At 39.2% G+C, this 19,655-nt stretch overlaps 1 protein-coding gene across 3 annotated transcripts in view; it reads left to right on the plus strand.

Annotated features, from left to right (window-relative positions):
- The window catches only part of CCDC187 (coiled-coil domain containing 187), a 31,826-nt gene extending 14,294 nt beyond the window's left edge, over positions 1 to 17,532 (plus strand). Inside the window, exons 8-27 of one of the 3 annotated variants that reach the window (XM_082775688.1) lie at positions 360 to 470; positions 1,362 to 1,465; positions 1,639 to 1,772; positions 2,156 to 2,301; positions 2,419 to 2,606; positions 3,132 to 3,219; positions 3,937 to 4,083; positions 4,477 to 4,649; positions 7,241 to 7,425; positions 7,987 to 8,099; positions 8,598 to 8,766; positions 9,707 to 9,828; positions 10,076 to 10,215; positions 10,719 to 10,798; positions 11,220 to 11,681; positions 11,778 to 14,092; positions 14,309 to 14,650; positions 14,980 to 15,123; positions 15,579 to 15,704; positions 16,009 to 17,532. In XM_082775688.1, the coding sequence (XP_082631814.1) occupies positions 360 to 470; positions 1,362 to 1,465; positions 1,639 to 1,772; positions 2,156 to 2,301; positions 2,419 to 2,606; positions 3,132 to 3,219; positions 3,937 to 4,083; positions 4,477 to 4,649; positions 7,241 to 7,425; positions 7,987 to 8,099; positions 8,598 to 8,766; positions 9,707 to 9,828; positions 10,076 to 10,215; positions 10,719 to 10,798; positions 11,220 to 11,681; positions 11,778 to 14,092; positions 14,309 to 14,650; positions 14,980 to 15,123; positions 15,579 to 15,704; positions 16,009 to 16,206 (5,487 nt within the window). In that variant the 3' untranslated portion in view covers positions 16,207 to 17,532. Of the gene's footprint in view, positions 1 to 359; positions 471 to 1,361; positions 1,466 to 1,638; positions 1,773 to 2,155; positions 2,302 to 2,418; positions 2,607 to 3,131; positions 3,220 to 3,936; positions 4,084 to 4,476; positions 4,650 to 7,240; positions 7,426 to 7,986; positions 8,100 to 8,597; positions 8,767 to 9,706; positions 9,829 to 10,075; positions 10,216 to 10,718; positions 10,799 to 11,219; positions 14,093 to 14,308; positions 14,651 to 14,979; positions 15,124 to 15,578; positions 15,705 to 16,008 lie in introns of those variants that run through there. The other 2 variants (XM_082775687.1, XM_082775689.1) reach the window with 2 other exon arrangements.
- Positions 17,533 to 19,655: the final 2,123 nt, after the last annotated feature.

Consider the following 19,655-nt stretch of genomic DNA (forward strand, 5'->3'; position numbering starts at 1 on the left):
AAATAAATAAATAAATGGTGCTAGCAACCACCAGACCCAGGTGTGATTAGGCTACAATCAGTTGGCATCAGCTGGTTCTGCAACAGGTTCATAAAACCCATGTACCTGCGGGGGGAGGTGCTGACCTTAATTCACCACTTGTAAATCACGTATTAGTTCTGGTGTGCAAGAATGGGTTATTTTGCTCTAGCTAAAGAAGCATTTAGACTGCCTTCTAAAGGCAGCAGGGTGCAACAGGAGTTGGTGGCATGGTACCTGTGCTGCCTTCTTCTGGAGTTTGCAGCCCCTGGGGACCCAGCTCTGAGGAATCATGTGGCTCAGTTAAAATATCATTTATAGCATGCTATTTCCTAATGCAGGCCCATCAGCTCCAGCAGAAGCAGCAACTTACTGTGCTGAGTGAGAAAGCAAAGCGAGAGGTTCAAGAAAGCCAGAGGTTCTTGAGTGACATCCTTCAAGACAATTTAAAGGTAAATTAATTCAGTTTGTGTATCATTGCTTCTGAATTCAGCAAAACATTCCCCTGATCTCTATGTTTCATTCTGTTTTTTATCTCACTTGGAGTCCCTTAACCAAATTTTCTAACTGGTAAGGAATGTAGATCAGGGTAACGTTTTTCAGAAGCACCCACATCTCTCAGGTAACAAAGTCCCTTAGGCTGTTATTTGGATTGTGGTTCTGAAATTACTTATACTGCAGCTGTTGTTTTTTGTAAAATCAAGAGAAGGGGTTTTAAGCCCTCGGGAGATAACTACTGCAATGTTTGTTTACGCATGAGAGCATAGTGAGATGCTAATCATAACCAAAAGTTATAATTTCAGGAAAAAAACACCATGCTGTTTATTAATTGTTTACCTTTCTGCACTGGGTTCTGAAGTCCTGTAGAAACTGATGGACTTCAGCGACTATTTGTTAGAATAAAAATTTAGCTCCACATCCATAAACATAAGCTCAGGCCTCATCTGCAATTCCAAGCTCTCTTACATAATTGTGAACACTTGCTTTGGAAGATACTTCAGCTCAATGAATTCTCTCGATCTGTTTGAACAGCTCAGACAGAAGCGATCTCTGTATTTTTATTTATTTTTCAAAGCCCTTGGGATGGGCACAGTACCCCAACTCCCATGAGCAGAGCTCTAAATAAGAAACATTTTGTGAGCTGTTACACCACCTTTCTTCCCTATGCCCACGCAGTTATTTCACTGTGAGTAGTATCCATCTCATTAGTTACTCCAGTTCTTTAGGAACTATGAGCATTATTTATGAAAACATCTGTATCTAAGAGGACTGGGGGGGTGGGGGGGGGAGGTCTGCCTTCCAAACACATCATTCAGGTCTACGGACAACTTCTGTTTTTGCAGCTGTGCAGTAGCTCCAAAGGCAGTTATTCTTCTGTGCCAAAACTGGACCGCGCAGAGCAAACATGGACAGGATCCCAGTCTGAAGGTGACAACGCATCTGGCAGGTAGAGTGCAGTAGGCAGCGAGGCACTCAGGTGGTTTAGTTTGTGCATAAAAATAAGCACCATGCTGGTTTATAAAATATTCAGCCTCCAGAGGACTTTTCTATGAAAGCTAAGGGTTGAAATTGAATCTCTGACTGCAATAAGAAAAAATTACTTTTCTTTCCTACCTTCAGTAATGAAGAGATGCATTCACTGAAACTGTCTGAATTGAATATGGAAAGAGATCACAATCTGGTGGATCCCAAAGCAGTGGAACAAAGAAAATCTCCAGGAGGAAGGGATTTGCATTGCTCAACCCTCCAAGAAGGTGAACTCTGATTTAAGGGATTTGGTGGTTCTGAGTAAACAAACGCCCTTCAGCCTTAATTAAGACATAGCATAGCATCCAGGGGCTTCAGCACTTAATTACAAATTTTGTTAACTTCCAAACTGACCTCGAAATTCTTGAAGGCAGCACAAGAATAAGCCTGGCCGCTGAGTCTCTGCAGAGACTGCTTGCGTTCACAAAGGGATGCTAACTCATGTACTGTGTGAACAGTTTCTTGTGGAGAGTATATTAGCATCATATAGCTCTAACCTTCACTTTTTTATGCCCAAACATTCATTTTTAGAAACAAGACACATCACTCCATTTGGTCCTTTTGTTAGAGAAATGTTTTACTTAGTGATTTTAAATCTTCCTCTCCTTAGGATCCCTGCCGGCAGAGGATGGGGAGCTGCTGCACATCCACCAAGCCTCGAATCTGTCGTCACCTCTAGGAAATGCTTCCCATGGGGAGCCTGGTGCAGCAGATGGCTCTGCAGAGAGCAGTGACCAGGCCAGCTTGGACAGCCAGGTAACCCCAGCTCTGCTGCTGGCCTGCAGGACGTTCCTAGTTCTTATTTTTTGTTTGTTCTGCCACTCGCACAGCAGTTCTCCAGTCACTGTGGTACTCTGCTCTGTCTGTCCCCAGTGGAGTGAGGTCGGCCGGCACTATGGAAGCTCCAGCACCTTCCGCCACTTCAGCCTGGCCATGGCAGAGCAGTGTCTGAGGGGAGAGGAGCTGCGAGCTCGACACCAGGCTGCCCTCCTCAAGCTCCGCAGAAAAGCTCTCCGGGCAAAAGCCAGGGCTGAGCTGGCCTGGCTGGGCCACCAGAAGCGGTGAGGCCGGGGGCAGGTCACCACAAGCCTGCCCTGGGGTCTCTGTGAGGGGACGGGTCCATGGGGGAGCAGCTGGACACTGACTAGTTTTGGGGGAAAGGAGCAAGTACAAAATCCTCTCTCTTAAGGAGAGGAGCTTGTGCAGTCTTCCTTTCAGACTGTGGAAGAAATGGCTGCTGCAGCCTCCCTCAGGTGTGGTGTGAGGCATCCCTCAGTGACGGGTGAAGCCCACTGGGGCTGAGGGCAGAGCCCACCAGGTGGGCTGAGGCCCTGCTGGGGACCCTCACCAGTTGGTACCCTGCACTGGATGTCCCGAGGAGGCCCCAAACACCTCAGGATAGTTCCAGGCTGGGTGGCCCTGGGTGTCCTCAAAGCCCAGCAGAACTGCTGCAGAGCCTTCCATGGCTACTGCTGCTTCGTGGCTGTTTAGAGAGAAGCTTTGCTCCTGTCCCTTTGTTTTTTCAAGACTTATGCTCACGGCAATATATGATCTAACTCTGATACCTGTCTTTCTCTGGTTTTCAGCTGCCTGGAAAGCCTGCAGGATAGTAAGGGAGCCTCTGCTGTGGCTGAGAAGCAGCACAAAATTTTAACAGAGCTGGAACAGGAGCAGGTAACACTACAGCAAGAGGAGCCAGGCTTCCTCTTGTGTGTGGTGGAAGGGTGCAACGCTGGGGAGGTGGCTGGAGCTGCTGGAGCAAACTTTTTCTTTTTTTTTTTAAGAGAAAAGGTCACTAGTGTTATTGTTCTGTTTCCTGCATTCAGTAAGTCTCTCAGGGGAGAAAAACTTTTTTTTTTTTTTTTTTTTTGCACTACTCCAATGTAATTGTGTATATTTCTGTTTGTGCCGTAACAAACAGCATGAGATGTATTCAGGATTTCACTGATTTCTGTAGATTTACGCTTCTGCTGTTGAAATGTATTAATTTAATTTGCAAGCTAATTTTATAGTCTGCTTTCCTGACCGTAAGGAATGCTGGGCTCATAATTACACTTAGTAAACAGACTTTTGTTACACTCCTTGTGTACTACAAGCCTCTCTTTTGCTTCAAGGAATTCCTTTGCAAACAGGGTACCACAAGTGACCTGAAGGTACTTCATTTCCAAAGGTCTCACCTCTCAGAGACACCCTATCTCTCAGTCAGCATTAGTGAAAAATAAAAGCACAAAAATCCTGTTATAAACAAAAAATAACCTGCATGTTGAATTCTCTGGATGCTGTAAGAGTAGTATTGCCTTATGTTAATGAATATTAGACATGTTTTTTTTAAGTATATCTCTTTTCTACTATCTTTGCTCTTACACTCCTTCCTTTTTCTGTTTTGTTTAGGTAGAAATACAGCACCTGCAAAATCTCTACAGGGCAGCCCATCAAGAAAGGAAGCTTTTACTAAAGCAGCAGAGAGAAATCTTAATGATGCAGCATTCAACAGCACAGCTCCAGGAAGAGCTGCATAATTTGACTGGGAAGAAAAAGGTTAAGTCACTTTAGAAGTGATAGCTTTTAGTTGTAGGGTTAGCCCTTCCTCAGACTGAAACACACAGAATTTCTGGCCTTAGTCTCATAAGGATTACGTTTTTCATTATTTCAATGGAATCTAAGACAATGATTCTTACATAAGAGGTTCTTACCTGGATCTGCAGTGGTACTTCAACGCTTTCAAAACATTCAATTCTCACCTAAGGTTGTTACCACTAAACTCAGTCATAGCCCTTTGACTACTTTTGCTGTCTTAATGAGGCTGTTACGAGATTTTTTGTGTGTGTGTGTGTTTGTTTTTTTTGAATGGATAATAACTGAAGTCAGAAGAACTGGCACTGCAACTAAGGAACCCAAGTGAAAACTTACGCACTATCCTCTTCCTTTTAGCTTACAAGGAGCCCAGCAACTGAAGAAGCAAATAAGCCAAAGACAAGACAGGTTTTGAGCTCAAAGTTCAACTCCTTGGCAGAATCTACAGCATGCTCAGAAAGGCCTGATATGACTGGGGATAAAAAGAATTGTGCCCAGCTAAGGAATGAACAAAGCAAGAATTATGATAGGTAAGTACAACCCTTTCCACAATGATAACTGAAGACAAAAACCAATCCAGTAGAGAAGACAGAAGCAGTTATAGCCTAGATAATTGTGTGAGCTTTAAATGCTCCCAAGAGGGAGTTTTATAATGACAAGTTTTGAAAACCTCTGTGGTCAAGCAATTGATGCATCAAGATCGCTACTTAACATTCTGACCGATACTGTCTCATTGATCGGCGTCCTCTACCTGTCCAATCCACCATCTCATGTCTAAAACAGTAAGCTCCTTGGGGCAGGTACCAGCTTATTGCAAGGTATGTGAACAGCACCAAGTAAATTTAAATCTGGATCCATACCTGGAGATCCTCTACCTACCACTTGCTAAACTGTTCAGGTAGAATACATTTACCATTTCCATATTATCAGTAAGAACAAGTGTATTTTTTTCAGATTTTTCTACCCTTTAGGAAGATTGTGCTCTTCTGTGCATGGGGGGGGGAAAGTGTCTTAACTGAAATTTTGGATTTTACAGGAAAGGTATTTGAGTCATTATAAACAGGACATCTGGGCTAAATCAGTGATTCCTTCTAACCTTCTAATGTTCACACGTGCCCCTCCTATACTCCTTCCTGGTGTTACAAAGGCAGCTGCATTATGATCTCAGTTCTGTTTTATATCACAAACACTAGCTCCTTCAATAGAACATGAAAAATCTGAGCCTGAATTTTGGAGAGTATATATACACATGTAATTATGTAGTACTGTGGTTTGGATTTATCATTACAAATTCAACAAGCCTGTTTCATGCACAAAAAAGCCATGTTGATCTGCCATCATAAACTGACTGCACATGAGAAGGAGTGGAAAGGGCTGTACTAGGTAATAAACTTTAATTCTGTGTGTAAAAGGTTGAGCAATATTTGTTCTCCAGGCCATTGTGCTTTCATTAGAATGTCTCCGTACTCTTGCATTCAATGTCACAATCCTCCATGCTTTGAGAAAGCTTTGCAGGCTTTACATATTCATTTTTAAGCTGCATTTTTGTGCGCATAGGTATGACATTTCACTAGGATTCTCTATAGTATGAACTGTTAAGCAGTGTTTAAGTCTGTGGGACTGGGACCTACCACTGTAATATTAGGAACAAATGTAGCTTTGACATCAGACCTAGGCCAGTTAATTTACATAGCATTAATAACCTGGATATTTTTTAATGATGCCATACAACATTTAATGATAACTCACACTTCCATGATGGCTTTTAACTACAAACCTGAAGCACTTTGCAACTATATGTTAATTAAACTTCAAAATACCCATATGAAATGAGTAGAAATGTATTGATTTAATTGGTGAAATTCACTCCTTTGTCATCTGCTGGCTCTAAGCCTATGTATCACTTAACCCCTTACGGGCAGGTTTGTGTTCCACTTGGGATTTAATCACGGGAAGCTCTTGTACTACTTGGGGCTTAATTTTATGTTTAAATTGAAGCTTAGAGGTGTCATGTTCTGAGAAATCATTGGACTCCCCTTCCCCAGATGCTGTATCCCCAACATCCCAATTTGCTTCACCTTGAGCAGGAGGTGCTGAGCAGTGCAGATGAGGATCCAGCAGTATGCACGCTGCTCAAAACAGCAGTTGTCCAAAACAAGCTCAGATGAACAAACATATTACAGAAAGAGACACAATTGAAGTCAAATATATATCTACATGAATTAAAAACTCCTTTCATTCAGTATTACCCAGACCCTTTGCAGACTGGTGAGTCAGGGCTGTGCATTTACTTAAGTTCCCCACAGGGAAAGGCTTTCAAATAAATCCCTGCATGGAACTGATCTATAATTCATGGTGTTATTGATTATAAGTCACAAGAATCTTTAAAAGGTTTCTTGGCTGTGCTTTCACTTCTTATTATTGACAAGCCTACTCATAGGAGAACAGTGAATATTAGAGGAAGTCTAGAGCAGACAGGGCCTGGCGGAGCTCAATGCACCCAAACTCTGGCTGCTGTGTTATTACATATAGATCTGTTTCCTGTGTAGAGTGATAATTATGCCATCTATCCACCAGTGTGGGTATGTTAATATTTTACACTGATCAAGAAGGCAGTTAATAAGCAGGGCTGTAAGGGAATGGAAGGGGTTGGGAGATGCTTGTAAAATAAAAGTGAACCAAAACAATAAATAAATTGCCAACATGCAGGAAAAGCTGCTGGTTTGGAGTTTCATTAATAGATATTAAATACTACAAACAAGGAATACAGAGCTTGCAATTGTTATTATAAATAGACAAGCTAGCATCATTCAGGTTCAGAGTATGACTATTTTTGCTTTTTCAGTGCCAATGACTTTTTTTTTTTTGGTCTTTTCCTATTCTTGTCTATAAAGACAAGATACCCGGCTTTATAAAATAGTGTATTGTGAGATGGAGGAGAACAGAGAAATAATTTGCTGTTTTATAAACTTATGCACATGTAAACACTCTACAGTTACTGTCAAGGGCTACCAGAATCATTTAATTCATACCTTTATTGACTTTGCATAGATTTGTCATGATTAACAAGAGAACATGAAAACAACTCCCAATCGTTAATTCCTTGTCTAACTGTCTACAGCTTTTCTACTGAGAACAAGAAAACACCGGTACAACATCAGAAATGGGCAGAGGATTCCCCAAGTTTGGAGCAGTCCCTTGTCCTGCAAGGTCCTGATGTGTCTGGAAGAGTGACCAGGGAAGTGTGTGATGCCACCAGTCAAACCACAGGCTTGGTCTTCATGATTAAAAACTGCAAAACCACAGGTACCCAACATAAAAGACTTCTGAGAAGACTTCTGTAGTCAACTGTGAACTTAGAACAAAGTTGAAATCTCAGCTGTTTTCTGGAGCAGCTCAAATGAGTTGAGGACTGTCAAGCTGATTAGCCTATGAGAGAGAACTTGTGATGCTAATCTGTTTCTTGGTCACCTCCAGTGTGGGTTTTGGTACCAGGATCTATTCAGGATTAGCAAGCAGGTGTAACAAAGGTCTAAATTGTCTCGTTGAGGTACTTGAGGTAATTGTCTCATTGAGGTATCTGTGCACAGATGAAAAAAGCATGTGTAGAAATATCTGGAAGTGGGCATTATAGTTCCTATTATGTAAGGAGAAGATAAGAAAGGTGATGATTAGATTAATAAGGTCGTTGCTCCTTTCAGCTTCTGTTGGAGTGACAAGGAATGTGTAGGGCAAAAATAAAATTATTCAAACTATAAACATTTTATATAAGCATTTTTGACTTTGACAAAAGATGATAGTCAATTTACTCATGGGGGAAAAAATGCAAATCTTCAAATATTGTAACTTCATGCTGTAACCTTTCAGAACTTAATGCTCAGGATCACATTTTATTACATCTGGAACGTGTAAATTCAGCTGGAACAGATGAAGCTATAGCCACATCCACTACAATAGAAGGCAGAAAGTGTGTGATTCCGGTAAGAAAAATCACCTCTGGAATTCCACTTCTGCTTAAAGTAATGGTGTCCCAGGTTATACCTGCCTTAAGACAGGACCAGCACAAGATGCTTCAGCTAAACACTTAATTTTTCACATGGGCTGACTTACTATCGCTTTCCTGCTTCTTCCCTTTTCTTCACGTTGTTAACTGGTGATGACATGCTTAAGCCATCTCTTGCTGCTCAGTGTTGTGCTGCACCAGGAGAAACTAAACCTCCTGCTCTTGAAGCAATAAACTATCAGCTGTCCTTCACAGTTGCAGAGACTAGTTCCTTTCCTATTTCCTACGTCAGTGACACTACCCTAAAGAGAGTGTACATGTATACACACTTATATTTTGAGCCTGTATAAACTGACATTTAGATGAAGACTAGTGCAAAAGTAGATTTAATCTCTGATCTCTGTGCCAGTCTGCTAAGAGCAAAGTCCCTTTTCCTTAGGATGTTAATTCTATCTCTTGCATATTTACGCTCTAGGAATCTGTGCTGAAGGAAAAGGCATTTGTTTCAAATGCAAAGATAGAACCTAAAGATAATGAAGATATTAATCCATGTTTCAGCAAGTTTACAGTGAAAAACTTGGGGATGCTTACTACATTGTGTAACTTATGTCAGGCTCAGACAGAAAATATTCCTCAAGAAACAGGTAAATCATATTTAATGCTATTATGTCCAATCTGTTTCAACCACTTCAATCAAACTTTAATCCAGACAGAAAGAGAGACAATCTTCTCATTTATTACTGAAGTGTCTTGCTCACTATACCTAAAGTATAAATCACTGCTAGGTAAGATGGTGGAGATCTCTCTAACGTTTATTATGAGATATGATTACACTGCTTCCTCAGAACAAAATCATAACTTATTCTGATTGTGTCATTAACAATTTACTTTCTTTTGAGGCATTTTTTAAATAATTTAAGGGTGTTCACTTTAAAAGAACATAGATCAGTTGAATATAGACTTCAACAGCGCATGCTGCAGTTATTTTTGTTTCCAGGTTTTATTCTCAGTTCATATTTCTTGCTCTCAGTACAACATATAAAAATAAAACTGGTTGTTATATATGAGCCAGTTATACAATTTATAGAGTTTTGGGTATGCATAATCTCTGTATTATTAAATACTTGCATTTTGTGGTAATATTTCATATTTTTGTTTTTCTAATTAGCTACTTTTCTGCATCTACTCCTAGATACCATAGTGAGTGAGACTGACTTAGTCTGTAACTAAGAGTTAGTAAAAATGGTCTTGATGATAAAAGTTCTGCAGAGGCTGCACACTTACTGGATTCTCAAGCCTTGCTCTTAGCATGTGGACAGCAAACTGTCTGATATAAAACTTGTCCCTCAGGTAAAGAGAGAGCTTCCCATGGATTTCAGTGGATTACAATTTCACCGTTAGTGTTTTGACTTTATTTTTGTATTTGGCAGGAGTCTCATGCTCTTTCATAACCTAGAGTGTGAGTGCAGAGGTGACATGAACTCTAGTAGCAAGCCTTATATTGTTTTAGTCGTGGCACTTAGTGTGACTGAGGTGATGGAGAACCTTGTATTTGCCTTCTGTGCTGAGTAACCTGTGTTTCAGGTGATGATGCACCATCCTTAATAGAAGATCAAGAGAATGATTCTCTGACAGTGGAGAAAGTACATGGGGAGCAGAGAAGTCACAGAACTCCAAGAGAAGAGCAGGGCTCCTGTCCGTTTCAGGTATGCAGCAAGCTTATAGTTTTATCTTAACTGTTTTTCTCACCTAAATTTTCATCAGAAGAAATCCTCAGTGTTGGCTGTCATGGAGATATTACACTTGGGACTCAGCTTGCACATTGAGAAGCTGAAGCTGTATGAGGTTTTGTTGTACTGAGCTAAAATATTGCCCTTAAATCTGGGGGAATTTCAATAGCAATTCATTGGCATTCTTCAGTTTTCCTGCATACTTAGTGATTCTTGATCATAGTCTCTTCAGACTCAGACACAGAAGAAAGATCCTTCTTTTGACACTGAAGATAATGAAAGAAGGTCAGCACTGATTTCCAATGAAGCTACGGTAGTGAAAACGCAGTTAAGGAAGGAAAACTCACCACAGGAGCAGCAGAGGTACTAGATCTGTCAAGGTCAAGACCACCTGCCGTACATTCTGCTTCTTGTCGATGTGTCAAATGTTGCCTTGTTTGCATTTAATGCCCACAGTCGGTTCTGTTGTGGAAAGGGGGGAGGCAGGCTATAATGACCTTAACCTGGGACTTATTTTGTCTTGTAAAACCTTATAAAAATAAAAAGGGGAGGTGGGGGGGGGAAGCTCTCACAAACTAATATTATTTAATACATGCCATGTTAATCAAATATTGGCTGCCAATTTTTCTTCGGATGTCTAATTTTTTGGAGTCAGTTGAAGGTATGTTGAAATCAACTTGGAAAAAAAAGTCTTCTTTTCAGAAGACTGGGCTAGACAGAAAGCATCAGCAGTAAGAGCTAAAAACAAAGCATTTTGCATTATGCTCCAAAGAAATTTGATGTTCTACACCAACGTTCTTGAATGCCACTGAGTGCCTTCACTTCATAACTTCAGTTTTAACCTAATTACAATGTGGTGTTTTCAGGGTTAGCACAGACTCCGAGAGAAAAGCAGAAGTTGTGCATATGAATGAAAAAGCACCTTCTGAAATTCTGTCTTCAGAAGGTAGGAAGTGCTTTTCCCCAACATGCCTTCTACATTTACTTACTTTATAATCTGAGTAATAATTCTTCTTGGAGTTGTTCATAGAGGATATTAGTCTGCTGCCTGTACCAGGCAGTGAAGTTGCTCTTTGGGCTAAAATAATAAAGATCTTAATGTACGCCCTACATTCAAACCTTTCTTATCAACTACCTTGGACACTACTGTATTAGCTTGTTTACTAAGTTAATGATTTCTTCATCTTTCTTTATTTGATGTCTTATTTATTTTTTGTATGATTTGATATTAAAAACAATCTTCAAGTTGACTCAGCATTTAACACTGCTGACTTTTGAATGCAATTCACTGCTGAGGATTACCAGATTTGAATCAGAAGTTAACTATCAGCACTTCTATCAAATACTTCTCTGAAATTATTTTTTAGATGCTCCAGTTAAAGAAATGGAAGCATCTTTCCCTTGTGAGATCCATCACGTGGATGGAAGTCCATGTTTGAAGCCTTTGAACCATAATTCTCATGAAGCTTCTGATGAAGAACTAACTTTAAAAGTGTTTTGCAAAGGATTAGATCCTGCTGAGTCATCGCCCAAGTCAAACGACTTCTCTCCAAGATGTGAAAGTGCCAAATCAGACTCTTCTCTCTCAGAATTTCAGAAAGTGTCTGCAGTTTGGATTGACATCTCTGAAGGCTCTATCTCAGACTCTGAATTAGAGGTGAAAAATGGAAAGGACACAGATGTCAGTATCGCAGAAGAGTTTATCTGTGATAACAATGATGCATTTTCTAGCACTTCAAAAGAGATGCCAATAGCAGTAATTATTGGAAAAGAAACATTACGCAGTGACAAATGTAATGAACATGAAGCACCCAAAGAGGACAACAGCAGTAAGATTTCTTTACTCTCTCAGAACTCCCAGAAATGTCCTGGAGAGGCTTCAGATCATGGGTGTCCTGATCATTTGCTTTCTTTCCTTCCCACAGACAAGGCAAATACCCTCAAAACAAAGCCACTGGATCCCCTCCAGTTTGAAAAACCAGCCAAGGAAATGGATAAGCCAAGTTTGGAAGCCTCAGAAAACTCAAAAGATGCAGCTGCCAGCTCTTTGGGCAGTGATGGTGTTTACCTCCTTAAGATCTATGAACAGCAGGAGCCTACTTCCAGAACTAGCAGAGTGAAAAAGGATGGTGGAATTAACAGTTTATTCATGGATCACAGCAGAGAGCAAAAGCAGCTTATTCTGATGGATTCTTTGGAACATCTAGACTTGGCTACTGACCAGTTCAGTAGCACAGTCTCTTTTCCCCCTGACAAAGGTATTACAAATGGTAAATTAGTAGCATGTCTGTCTTCCAGAAATGCAGCAGTGCAAAATAATCACGCACAGCTTTTGAATGAGAGCCTTGCATCCAGAAAACTTGATAAGATTGTATCTCTGCCCATGTCTGTGCAAGGAATTTCTGAGGAAGTACATACAGAAGCCTACTTGTTTGAGTCTTTGCAAAGGGTGGCCCCAGGAAATCAAAATCACTCAAAAACTGAAAGGCAAGACGCAAAGGAATTGGGGAAGGATTTTTCTTCCAACTCCTCAAAAAAGCAACTGTTTCAAGCTGAGAAGTGCTCTTCCAAAGGTGAAGATGATACAATTTTTATTAGTGATGAGGGCCTCCCTCTAGCTGATGAGGACACCTTGTCAGAAATACTGTCTCCTGTTGATGAAGTGCTGTCCTATGGAAGTGCTGACTTGCCATCCTCTAATAAAAAGGATTTGTCATTTCCAAGTGAAGATCTTCCTCCTCCCCCTTTAGGTGTAAATGCAATGAAAAATGATGATTCTAGCTTTAGTATGGATGATTTCCCATCTCCACCAGAACAAATGACAGTCTCAGAGACTAGACAGTGTATGGATGAAGATATATCACTGCGAACGGATGCATTACCCCCATTACTTGATAACATCATGCCTGAAGAATTTCCCCTGCTCAGTCGAGAGCCAACTGATGTTTTTTCAAGGCAGGTTAGGAATGTCTCAGAACAATCTTTAGTTAAAGAAGATAAGTCCTCCTTTGCACAAGAACTATCAGAATACCGAGAAGGAGAACATGAGACACCTTTACAGTATTTGGAATGTCTGCCTGTGTCAAATCCCATTTCTTCTGGTCAGGCCAGTAAAAATCCTGATTCCATGATGAAACAATGCGGAACATACTTAACACTACTCAAAGCTGAAGAGGATGCTGATGACCCATTATCATCGTTTGAAATTGGGGACAGAGTGTTAGTAAAGCAGACCCAGCCTGGAACCCTCATGTTCAAAGGCCGGACTTGTTTTGACTGTGGCCATTGGGCGGGTGTTGCACTTGACAAAGCTGAAGGTGATCATGCTGGAACTTACAAAGGGGTGAAGTATTTCGAGTGTGCTCAGCGCTGTGGTATCTTTGTCAGACCTAATGAGATTTCACACCTCTTGGAGGATAACAACAATGGTTCCAGTAACGCTGGGCATGAAGACTCAGACTCCTCCTATGATGATGAATCCTTCAAAAGAGACTGCAAATACCCTGAAGCTGATGAACAGGGCACAGGGGTAACAAAACAGAACACTAAAGACACAAAAAGCGCAGGAGGATCAGAAATGCCAGAAAACCAGTCTAGGTTACACGTTGCCTTGCTGCCTGGAAAAGGTCAGAAGTTCACACATTCTGACCAGTGTAAGTGTAATGAATTCCTTTGTCAAAATAACTTAATGTGCTTGGGGTCAGATAAAGAAAAAACAGAAGTTACCCAAATAAAACAAGGCATGCTTGCAGATGTGCTTCTAAAGAAAAATAAGATCAGCAGCAGAGATGGGGTAAATACAAGCAAAAGTATTTGTTGCTTGTTAGAGGATCAGAAAAGAAATATACTTGCTGATGATACCACAGGTGAACTCGATAAACTTCTGTTTGACACATTAATTGCATTTGTTGAAACAGATCAACACAAATATAAAAGTGCCTTTGAAAAAGACATTATGAATTATGGCAAAGGCCTAGGACAAGAAGACAATCTGAAACAGTTTCTCGTCAAAGAAAATTCAGTTGCTAGCTTATCTGAGCAATCAGCAAAGGTTTCTGATGTTTTACTGTGTGACTTCAACATGCTTAGCATTCATGGTTGTCACACAGTAGCAGAAAGAATTGTGACTAAATTTGTAGATGATGCAGTTAAAGAATATAAGAAGATTAAAAGAAAACATGGAGCAAAAGCAGACAAGATATTTCATTCATCTTCAGAGACTTCTCCAACCACTTTGCCTGTAAGTAGAGTCAAAGTTTGTCTGAGTGTTCAGCCTGAAATTGGGTCTACACAGGCAAGCATTTCTGTTGCCCAGTTGTTTTGAGCCCATGAGTAAAAGAATCTGATTCCTTAGTTTTAAGTGCAACCTTAAATAATTTGCTAATTTCAATACCTCTAAAATTGTGGAAAAAATATGGGGTATGTCACCTGTTTTTTCTTTTTCTCCTTACTGAAGTTCCTTATAAAAATCCTTGATGCGGGTGTTTTTGGAAGCTCTGAAGATTTTGATCAGCCTAATTCTGATGGACATGCCCTAGAAAGACAAACACAAAAGCAGTACTTGTACAAATTGGATCGATGGCACTCAGCTCCTTGGAAAAAAACTGTGGAGGTTCCTCTTGTGGTACCACATTACAGTTCATATGTTAAAAAATTATCTGCATCTGCTGTAGAAGAATTATGGACTCCAGAAAACATATATTCAAATTTCAAGAGAATTAGTGTGCCAAAGCATTTTGAATGTAATGACTTCTCAGGGAATCATTTGGAAACAGAAAGCAAGAGGATGTATAATCAGGTATTTTAAAAACGGTTACTAATTTTTTTTCTGGTATTCTGTAGCCTGAATCATATTAGCTACTGCTTACTATTATTCTAGCTGCTAATACTAAATATAGTAAAGGAACACTGAAAGAGTTATTGCAAAATATATTGCTGCTTTTAATCAACTGCGAAATAATTTTAGTAGGACAGATATCCTTGCTGTGATGCAAGCCTTTTGCTAGAGCTCTTCTTTCGTAAGACCAAATATTGTCAGCAGCCTTTCTTACTGTTCAATGAAAAATAAAAACTTTTGAAAGGGTATCAGAGTCGGTACTCAGTTTGGTACTGTTTTGGTTGTTACAGGTTATATTTGATTTGACTCGTGAGGTGCTATGTACCGAATATCAAGTAACTGCAAATCCAAATAGACTTCCATGGTTAAAAGAAAATTTGGGATCTCACTGTTCCAGATGTCATTGCAGAAATGCAGATGTCAATGAGGTCAAGGTAAATTCTGGAAATGCAAAGTGCACCACAGTAAGAGTCGGTGAAGGGAGCAGACATTGCAATGACACAATGGCAAAGACATTGGGAGGGCGATAGCATTACAACTGAGGTGATCAGAGAAGAAAACAGCATTGATCTGAAATGCCTGAATAAATACAGACTGAGCTGATTTGTTAGGCTAAGTATTCCAAGTGCATGGAGTTCTGTAGAGGAATGGACTTCTAAAAATATCTGTGGTTATGATGATCTTAGGTGTAACCTCTAAAGTAATCTTATGTTTAAAATGTATTGGTTGGTCAGTACTACTTAGCTACATCTAGTTCTGTTCCCCAAACACCAGGGTGTTTCTAGATTGGAAACTGGATCTTGACATTAGCCCCTGTCACTCATTTGCAAGCTTCACAATGATAGGTTTCCAATGAGAACAATTCTTTTCAGCCTCTTTTATTTTGTAGGCATTTGTTCAGGGTGAAGTTATTAAAATAATGAACCTGGAAAAGAATGACTTAGAAATGAAAAGAAAAATTCTTAATATGACCAAGTATGGAAACTGTGAAAGAGACAGAGTGGACCTTATTCTGGTAAGCAGACATCCAGATAGACATTTGTTTACTTTAGGTTTAAACTAGAAATTTTCATGTTTTTATGAGAACCATGTTTACTTTTTAAAAAAAAAAAAAAAAAAGAAAAGAAAAAGAAATTTGAGTTATTGTCTTCCTTTTTGTTACACTTGCAATAATAACCCAGTATTTTCATTTTTTATGAGTGGTTTGAGTGGATTTTGCATACATAAATTGTCAGATTAGGCACAGCTTCTTATTGCCTCTTAGAACTGACCATGCTCTTGTTCTTCAAGTAAACATTCATATCCATGTTGTATTTTAGATTCAGGAGCTCCGCAAAGAAGAACCTCAGTGGACTTACTATGATGATGACGAATTAACTGTGAAGATGAGAATGACTGAAAGAATATTTGATAGCTTGATCCTTGATACAATCAGAGTTCTTAATAAGATTTATCTGAGAAAAGCCTGTGATAAGAAGTTTTTCCCTAATGGTGGAATTTTAGTCCCTGATTTTTAAGGCAAGAATACATGATTAAGAATTTTAATTCTGAACTGTACCCAATACCAGTTTTACATTCATATTTACAATTAAAGGATGCAAGCAGCGATGTAAGCATGTAGAAAAAATATCACATAAAATATTCTTCTTGAGTTCTGAGCTCTGGGAATGCTAATTAAGATCAATGTTCTTCTTAGACTGATGTTATTTGGAATCTAAGTTGTGGAAATTTTATTCTTGTCTGTTTTTTAATCAAGATGGCACTTTATTCACCTATGCATTTTAAGAGCATCATATGTGTTTAAAATTGTATAGGAGTCTATGGTTATACAAACAGTTCAGAAACAATTTGTGTGTAAATGATTTTATTCTGTTATCATGTTCTGATGGTGAATGATGATGAAAATTATATTTTGAGAATACTGTTTGGAAAATCAATGTTTTCAGAGCATATGGGTACAGAGGGAATTAAGTCTCCCAGAAATTGAATTGCTATGGACCTCTGTCTTTTGGAATGAACTCTTCCAACTGGATCATGTCTACAACTTTTCCTAATGGGTGAAGCAGCATAACAAAGGTGACTGAGGAAAAAAATGACCATTTTTTTACACCCTGTGGAATGGTTTTAAATTAGCCCAGAGATGACTTGAGAGATGTGGCATATGCCAGGATCTACAGCCAAACATTCACTTCTAATGTCTATAACATCATGTAAATGAGACATATACTGATGTAATGCACTTTAAATGGATGCTTTTCTACCAGTAACTTCAAATTCTGAATAATAAATATGTGCATTTGATTACATTCCTTATCATGGAATTCATATGGGCCCTTTGAACTCCAACACTGTCTAAACACCTGAGGATGTACTTTAACTGGCAAATCAGAAGAAAATAACCTTATTTTATTTTGTATTTGTAAAATGGGAAAAAAAAATCAAGATTTGAAGAAGGAAATGTAAGCGTTCCCCAAATATGCTAATTGCTAAAAATGTATAGTAATGTGTCTTTACCTATTTTGCATTAAGACTAATGATAAATTTGTATTAATGTTTAAAACAAATATGCAACTATTACATAATGGCATTCGGAATTTTTTCATTACTAAATAATTGAATATAAGGAGATTTATTTAAATCCCCTTCCTTTAGGGAGTCTTTCAAATGAAAAGCAGGACAATTAATATGATTTTTAAAAATTGAAAGGCACTTTGTTTCTGTTTTTAACTACTGATGGTTTACTTGTTTTCATATTGAATTGTTTTCTGAATAAACAAAACTTCTCTGTGTCTCTTATTTTTACTGAAAGTTTGACTTCAGATTATATTGTATATATTGCTATTCCCATGAGTGAATGGGATTTGTTCTATTGTTTTTAGAAATAGTTCCTTAGGCCATTAAAAAGCACTGTCACACTAGCTGCCCTATGAACAGAAATAAAAAGGTAACTTGTGTTCCAAGCACATTAACTATTGATCATATCCTGTAAACTAGTTTCATGTCCCAAGTGCTACCTTTTCTTAGAAGCCTGACATACATTGTAAAAATTTATTCCTAACTGATTGATATAGTCTGGAAGATTTTACATGCTGAGCTTGGGCTCTAGTCTTCTGCAAAGGTTGTATCCCTTCTGCTGGTAAGGATAAAGACTCAGCTGCACTCTTCCTTAACTGATTAACTGACTTTGGTGCTGTACTTGAAGCCTTGACTCTCCTGGTTTGAGAACCTCTGGTAAGACCCTGCAGCTGATGGCACTGCTGAGATACAGCATTAACTGAGCTCTTCCTTCTTAGGTGAGAATTACCACCCTCATGACCTTTATCCTCATTGATTAATTAATCCAGATAACTTATTTGTTCTAAGATTAATGCTTTCTTCTTGTCAGCTTATGGTAGAATTTAATTCAATGCTTTTTTTCCCTGGACTTATAGACAAATTGTTGGATACAATGACAGATCTATATATTGAAGTGCTACAGATTTTCAGTTTGTTGTTGCTGTGGTTCTGCAGCAGCAGCACCAGGATCCTTGTTGTGTGTTTGGAATGAAAGCTATTAAAAATATCATTTATATGTGTGAATGAATAGATGAAGGACTTGTTTAATTTCAGACTGCTATATGTTACGCTGGAGGAAGATAACCATTATGTTTGCAACTCAGGCTGTGAGTGAAGCCTGAACCCTTGCAAGATAGCTATATACAGAAGGACATAGCCATAAAGTAACTACTACTGATGAGAATAAAAAGTGTACGCGTAGAACATGTCAGACATATTTAATATCCCCTACCATTATGTGTTCAAAACCTTAGATTCTGGCACCCAGATATATTGACCTGTTCAGTCAGCGGCAAGACTTCAATATCAAGATTACTCTACTTCAAGGTCTAATATTTTGTTTGCCTTGGTTTTGATCAATATTAACCTCCTAGGTCAATAAATCTTGATACTAGCCTCAAGAGGAGTCATTATCTTTCATAGAAAATGATTATTTCTCAGTTAAACCCTACATTTAATTTTCCTGTAATCCATCTCTTTCATCTTCACACATTTAATAATTCTTCTGAATAAAATGCACTCTAAAATACCTTACACACTGCCGATTTTAAAATCCTAATTAGCAGCTGCCACAAGATTTTCCATTGCTTTAATGTATTTGGATTCCACCACTGTAACCGTCTCATTTTGTTACTTATAGAAGGTAGGAAAAATAGAGATGGAAAACCCCTCAAATGGAACGTAATACAAGGAAACAAATAACTTGTGTTGTGAATATGGATGCAAAAGCTATGTGACTGAACAACTTTAGACATTAATGGTCAAGAAAAGATGCAATCAGGGAAAAAATAGGTAAACGTGGCAGAATCTGTTACTCAGTTCTCAGATGAGAGGATTTTTACTGCGTGTGAGATTCCTACTCTTACACTGTTTGTGTACAGCTGGCCATAAATGATCATAAACCAGATTCTCACCTCTGAATTTACAGCAGAGTGCATGAAGTAAGAATTTAGATTCATTTGTTTTCTATTTGGTCTTGAAGGATTAAAAGTACTGTTTGTGAGTAAAGGAAGCAAGAATTAACTTCTAGGGGACGTTAGCCTTTTGTCATCCCCTTAAACTCCACTGAATTCTTCCTCTGGGGACGTTCTCTGTTGTTTTTCTGCCTCTGCTAACGTAACGAAATTTCTTAACCCTGTATTTACAACTGAGAAGAGCCCTTCGTACTGTGGCTACAGCTGTACGAGGAGCTAAAATGCATTCCCGGCTCACAAGCAATCTCAAGTAAAGGACAGCATCTAGCAGCTTGTCAGACTCACAGCATCCTACGTGCAGCTTTTTACCGGCTCCTGCTTTGAAGAGAGCTGTCCCCCTCCTGCCGCCACGGCTCAGTGCGAGGCTGCGCTGTCTTCAACCCAGCGCCCGGCTCCGTGAGGCCGCGATTTGTTCCTGCAGCGGTTCGCCTGCGTGT

This window comes from Aythya marila (assembly GCF_965140915.1).
Source record: "Aythya marila genome assembly, chromosome: 19".
Classification (NCBI taxonomy): domain Eukaryota; kingdom Metazoa; phylum Chordata; class Aves; order Anseriformes; family Anatidae; genus Aythya; species Aythya marila.